General features: G+C 33.0%; 1 protein-coding gene across 1 annotated transcript; it reads left to right on the top strand.

Moving 5' to 3' along the window:
* Nucleotides 1-204: 204 nt before the first annotated feature.
* LOC114287388 (UNC93-like protein 3) lies at nucleotides 205-5,708 on the top strand. The gene is made up of 10 exons (XM_082919227.1): nucleotides 205-716; nucleotides 804-967; nucleotides 1,777-1,840; nucleotides 1,938-2,051; nucleotides 2,176-2,220; nucleotides 3,346-3,602; nucleotides 3,723-3,813; nucleotides 4,378-4,490; nucleotides 4,609-4,732; nucleotides 5,393-5,708. Exons 1-10 carry the CDS (start codon nucleotides 558-560, stop codon nucleotides 5,573-5,575), a joined length of 1,314 nt encoding a protein of 437 aa, XP_082775353.1. The 5' UTR covers nucleotides 205-557; the 3' UTR covers nucleotides 5,576-5,708.
* The last annotated feature ends 905 nt before the right edge of the window (nucleotides 5,709-6,613 follow it).

Below are 6,613 nucleotides of genomic sequence, written 5' to 3'. Positions count from 1 at the left end.
TATTTTTTGACTTTTTATGAAATATGAATTAGGTATGGGTTGGATTTAAAGTGATGTGATAAAGAAGTGATGTGACTTAAATAAGATAATGTGATTTAAATAAGATAGTAATTTTTTGACTTTTTAATTTTTTTTAATATATACCAAACAAGGCGTAAATAATAATAATAATAATAATAAAGGGGGTTAAAACAAAACCACATCCAAACGAATGCTGTATTTCAGAGAAGTGGCCAATCAGAACCTGAAGAGAAGAGTCAAAACAACGACACCCCCATCAACATTTTCATTTTTTCCATTACTTTCTCAGGAACCAAACAAGATTAAAGAAATGCACCTCCGGTCCCTCTTCCTCCTTCTCTCTCTTCCCCTTCTGCGTCTCATATTCAGAATCGTCGATTCGTTCTATAAAATAATCACACTCTCTCAGATCAGATATCTTGTGATTTAATCCACTCTCGTCAGCACTCTCTCTCATACACTCCACCAACCATTTATAGGTTTTCAATCGATCTTCTCGTAGCAAATTCAATTGATTGGAGTGTTTCTCAGAAGCTATGGAAGAAGAAGAAGCACCACTAGTTGCTGAGAACTCCGAAACTCAAACCCTAACGAAGAAGAACCATACCAGAGATGTGCATATTCTGAGCTCGGCTTTCTTGTTGATTTTCTTGGCTTATGGTGCTGTTCAGAATCTGGAGAGTACAATCAATACTGTGAGTTCTAAATTTGATTGATGAGACATAAATTGACCAATTGCTTATGTTTTTTTTGATGGTTTAGACTTTGAATTTGGGTTTCAGGAGGAAGATTTAGGGACAATTTCGCTCGGGATATTGTATTCGTCTTTTATGGTTTTTTCTTTCTTTGCTTCATTGGTGGTTCGGTTTCTGGGTACAAAAAATGCTCTTGTTCTTGGGACTACTGGGTATTGGTTGTTCATAGCAGCGAATTTGAAGCCCACATGGTAACAATTTTTTCACCATTGATATATTGTCTTAATTCAGTTGAGGACAAACGTGTTTTTTAAGTTTTCTGCGACTGTGCCTTTGCACTGATAGGTGATGAAATAGCCCAAATTGTTGGGGAGTAGGCTTCCCTCAAGACTACATCTTCTCCATACTCCCTCAAGACTCTATTTTGTGGGCTCCATGGTTTTGTGAATCGAACCGTTCATCTCGTAGGTCAAAGAGAAGAATATATTTATAAAAATTTAGCTTGATTAGACATTGATCGATACACTAACTAATTGTGTTCATGCCGATAAAAAAAAAAAACTAATCGTGTGTTTCATTTTATGAAATGGATGGTACATTTGAATCTAAATAAAAACCACTGATCTAATAAGACAAAATATGATAAGTTAGTATGCTTATCGATATTCAATAAAGTTAATTTTTGCATATATGTTCTACTCTATTGGGCATACAAGATGAGCGGTTTGGATCACCTTCCTTGGCTATATGGAACCCGCAAAATGAAGTCTTGAGAGATATGGAGAGGATGAAGTCTTGAGGGGAGCTGCTCCCAAAATGTTTGAGTGAATTTCATGAGACTAAAAGTCCATGTTGTTTGGGACTTGGGAGGGTAAGACTAGATGTAGACCTCGTCTTTCCACTATTTGTACAAAATGGTTGCTCTCTGACTCAAGACAACATTCTTATGCTTGTCAATATTGTACTAAATAATGATGTGGACACATATTTGACAGAGCCATATTATGTTCATCAAATTGATGAAGTTGTATATACTTAAAAATGAATATTCTTGTGGTAGGTACACGATGGTTCCAGCTTCCTTGTACATGGGATTTTCTGCTTCAATAATATGGGTTGCGGAGGTACAAGTCCATCTTTTAGATTCGGTTCATCACTTTGTTGTGTTTGATGATGTAATAAGTACATTACTTTTTCCCTAACGATATTATAGTCCATCAGGGTACATATCTTACATCTACAGCACGCAGTCATGCACATGATTTAAACTTAGAAGAAGGAAACGTGATTGGTAACTTCAATGGAGAATTTTGGGGAATGTTTGCAGGTCACCAGGTGCTGCATTTTAGTTTTTGATGACAATTTTAATGATCTTTGGTTCTAATAAGAATATATTCAATTTGTTTTGTATGGATGTTGTGCATCTGGAATAATCTTCATTTTTTATTGAATTTTGCAGTTTGTTGGAAACCTCATGTCTCTTGTTCTATTGACAGATGGAACGGTATGTGCATGCTTGTGATTCCAAGCGGATATCCATGTCCTATATTTTTCTATGTTGTTTGTTGTATTACCAATACCAGTTCATTATCATAGATTTAGTTATTAATGCTTGCATTACACTCGAGAAACTCTGACCTTCATTGTACCAAAAAATTATTTAATGTTAAATTTCTCTTTTGCATCTCTAATGCAATTTTAGCTATAAGTTAGCACTGAAAAATAAAGATGGCAGAAAGATGAGGAGAGTCCTATTTATTATGAAGTGAATGATGTTTTTTTCCTTTTCCCCCCCTCTTTGGCTAAGGGAGGCTTTCCCTTTTTCTTTTGTTTCTTTAATAATTTCTTTGGTGGACGTTTTAATGATAGTTTTTTTTTTATTTAAAAAAAAGGGGATAAAATCGAGGGTCCCAAACCTTATTCAATAGTCTCGAAATCAATCAATGCAGAGAGTTTCAAGAGGAATGACTTCCCTTAGTTGGTTTGAGTGGCATACCCCATTGGAGTAGTTGTCTAACCGTGGGAAACAATTGTATAGCCATGTCGACAATTAGAGCTAGAGTTTTTTTTTTTTTTTTGATAAATTATTAGAGCTATAGAGTTTTCGACATGGTTGGCTCCCATTTTTCGCATTCCTTTTGTTAGAAAATTTTGTCAAGTTGACAAACTTGACCGTTCCATTCTGCGAATCCTTCACACCGCTACCCAAGTATTCGAAGGGTATCAAGGTCTAAAAAAAAAAGTTGATATAGAATCCAACACATGTCAAAAAGTGTCCGATGAGTGCTAGTGTCGGACACGCATCGAACATGGATACGCACCTTCTTAGTAGTGTCAAGAAGTGTATGTGTTTCTTGGGGTATTCAATATATATATTTTTAAGATAGCAAATAAAATATTAAAATATACATAAATTACTTGTATTGAAAAAATAAATAAGGATATTCAATGGCACACCTTTAATCTTATGTAGTGCCGTCCTTGACAGCAATATACCACTATCTTTCATTTGGTTGTGGAAAATTTGAAGCATTGTAGATTCTACCTCAGTGTCAGAATCTATGATTTTTTTATTCTTTTAACACACTCGCATCTTTAATTTGTTATTCTTTCTTTCACATCACTGCAGGGGGGAACTACCAGTGGCAGTGGCATAACTTTACTATATATTGTGTTCCTTTGTAGTATGACCTTAGGTACCATACTCATGTGCTTCTTACAAAAGAGGGATGCTAAAGGAGAGGAGATTTTACCAGATTCTTCTGTCAGTTTCTACTCTTCCATGGTTTCTTTGTCGAAGTCTATCATCGCTCCATTGTTTGACTTACGAATGCTATTAATCATCCCCCTTATTGCATATTCAGGCCTACAACAAGCATTTGTATGGTAATTGTTGATTAACTTATGACATTTTACTTTTTTATTGTCCTTTGACCATTCAATTTGTGCACTATATACATTGTAACATTTTCTTCAATTAAGCATGGAAAGCGTTTACAATTTTAGGGCTGAATACACCAAGTACATTGTGGAACCTGCACTTGGTGAGTCTGGTGTAGGTGGTGCTATGGCAGTGTATGGGGCTTTTGATGCAATTGTAAGTATGGCAATGCAGAAATGAGTAGCTTTATGGAATGGTTTAAATGATTTAGCTCACTTGGTGCGTCTGTTTCTGTTTTACGTACATTAATTTTGACAAGGCATGTTCTTCGTCTCTTTCTTGTTGAGTTGGAGAAATAAAAATGAATTAAGTGAACAACTTTAAATTTCATTAACCCTTTCCTTTTGTAAGGAACAAGAATAACAAATAATATATATCCTTTTCCATATTTATTCTTTATGAGTTGTGTTGTGTGTTTGCAACAATATACAAAATTTCATTTATTGATGGATAATCATATGCTATGTTCTGTTCCATAATCTTATTTTTCCCACGGTATGTGCATTCAAGTTATGTAATCATAACCTCTGCTATGATCTCTAGCCTCATATGTTTTATAGGAAATTATTCGATAATAATGTGGCATAGGATGTAAATACTATTACACCTCAAGCTCACTAAAAGTTAAAAACCCAGGAAAACCATCTTTGTTTTATAATTTGTCATTTGTTTGATTCATTAAGTTTTTCAGACTCAGTTTATATCTGGAATATGTGTCAGTGTTCACTGGCTATGGGTCGACTCACCTCTGGTCTCAAGTCAATGACTCTAATAGTTTGTGCCGGAGCTTTCATTCAGTTAATTGTACTGCTTTGGCTTCTACTGAAGTACAGGTTAGGTTTCTTGTCGATTCTAATTAAAGTTATTTAGAATCTAAAGTTTTTAATTATATTTATCTGATTTGAAGCTGCTATGACTTTATCAGTTCTTGTTAACTGTGCCATTGTGCAGCGTAACTAGTGGAGTACTTGGCATTTTATACCCCCTTCTCATGGCAGCCGCATTGGGAATTGGGGATGGAATATTCAACACACAGCTTAATGCTTTGCTTGGGATGCTCTTTAAGCATGATATGGTAGTGATTTATTTTGTTTGTTTTACTAAGCCTTTTTTAGTTTGATTTATACTCTTTTTCACACAAGTGTTGACACGAGAAGTGCATGCCTTGAGTTGATTATATGAATAAGTGATGGATATGTGTCCAAAGCGTGTCTAGATCTAAAAAACATAAAAAAAAATAATAAAAAAATTAATGACACATTTGGACGTGTATCCAACACATTATCTTCTTAGAGGTGTTTGTGCTTGGGGGATCTAATTGAGAGGAAGGTGGGATGAAACTATGTATTTATTTATTTATAAAAAATAAATAAATCAGTGGATGTAATTGTGAAAACGTGTGTTTTATGGTTGAAGACAAGGTATATTGAGATTCTTGAGACGTAAATTCCATATATTGACGAAAATTAGGAAAACTTATTCCTTTAGGAAAGTTAAAGATATGGGTTCCACAAGTGTTCTCCTAATTGAACAATTAAACAAATAGGAGAAAATTGACTTTTGTGTGTTGTACTCTTCTTTATAATGTGAGTTATCTTAATGCTTTTCATACTTATGTCTAATTTATTTCTCATTCAAGTATATTAAAGATATCTGGCCGTCACTCTTTCTTGGTCATTTCTTTGTGCAAATGCACTTGCATTTAATTCTCAAATGTTACTTTTGGGGTGTACAGGAAGGAGCATTTGCACAGCTCAAGGTTTGGCAGTGCGTTTCGATCGCAGTTGTGTTTTTTGTGAGCCCGTACATTTCTTTGCATGCCGTGTTGGTGGTTATGCTTGTTGCAGTCTGCATCTCTGTTGTCGGGTTTCTATTCCTCACTCTTATGGTCGAGAAAGCATTCTCTTTTGTTGATTGATTTTTTGCAACCAGATATGTAATCAATATTTGTTGCCAAAACATGTATTATTCACGTCTTGCACATTGATTGCCTCAGAAAGTTGCATCTGCCTGTAAAATCTATTAAATAAGAAAATATGTTCACCTGTTAATGTTTCTTCAAAATAAAAGTATTGAGAGGCTAATTTGAATGTAAATATCATTGATTGTTTTTGGTTTTCTAAAAACATTTTTCAGAAAATTTTATTTTTTGATTTTACGTATTTTTTTATTTTTACTGGATTTTTTAAATATTTTAAGCAATTTTTTTAAAAATTTTTAGACACAATTAACATAAATACACATAAAAAGTATAATTTGTGTGAATTTTTTTTTAAAAAATTCCCTAAATATCAAAAAATTAAATAAATGAGAATTCAGTATATTTTTTGTATTTTTATGTATTTATTAATTTTTTAAAATATTTTTTATTTTTTAGATACATCTAAGTAAAGTGTATTTAAAAAAATAAAAAAATGTTTAAAATTTTAAAAATATTTACTAAAAACAAAAAAAATATGAAAAATAAAAAATTAAGTTTTCAAAAAATTTAATCTAAAAAATTCAATCCAACTACACATTATTGTTCTTTTCTATTGAGAATAGAGGCTATGAGAAAGTTGGCAATCAGTGCAAGTAATATTGTGGAATATAGACATCTTTTGTAGAGTTGAGTAAGGAATCTGTAAAATTCGTAATCCAATTCAGTCCAGTCCAATTCGATAGGTTTGGATTGATTTTTGAATCCGTGGTTTGGTTGCAGATTGAAGAATTAAAAACCCGTAGTCCACGGATTGGTTCTGGATTGAACCCCACGGTTCTGGATTGGAACCGATCCGGACCGTATACAAATAGTCTATATTTTTATTATACATTTTCTCCCATAATATCTTCTCTTTATTTTATATAAAATCTAAACTCAAACTTAAAATCGTATAATATCTTCTTTTATTAATTTTATTTGTTAGTTTTTAGTTTTAATTTATAATGGTCTAAATACTTATGGTAAAATCAGTTT

The sequence above is a fragment of the Camellia sinensis genome, chromosome 3, assembly GCF_055761805.1.
Source record: "Camellia sinensis isolate YWXY chromosome 3, ASM5576180v1, whole genome shotgun sequence".
Classification (NCBI taxonomy): Eukaryota; Viridiplantae; Streptophyta; class Magnoliopsida; order Ericales; family Theaceae; genus Camellia; species Camellia sinensis.
The sequence above is the reverse complement of the archived record's forward strand: the minus strand, read 5'-3'. Positions and strand labels throughout refer to the sequence as shown.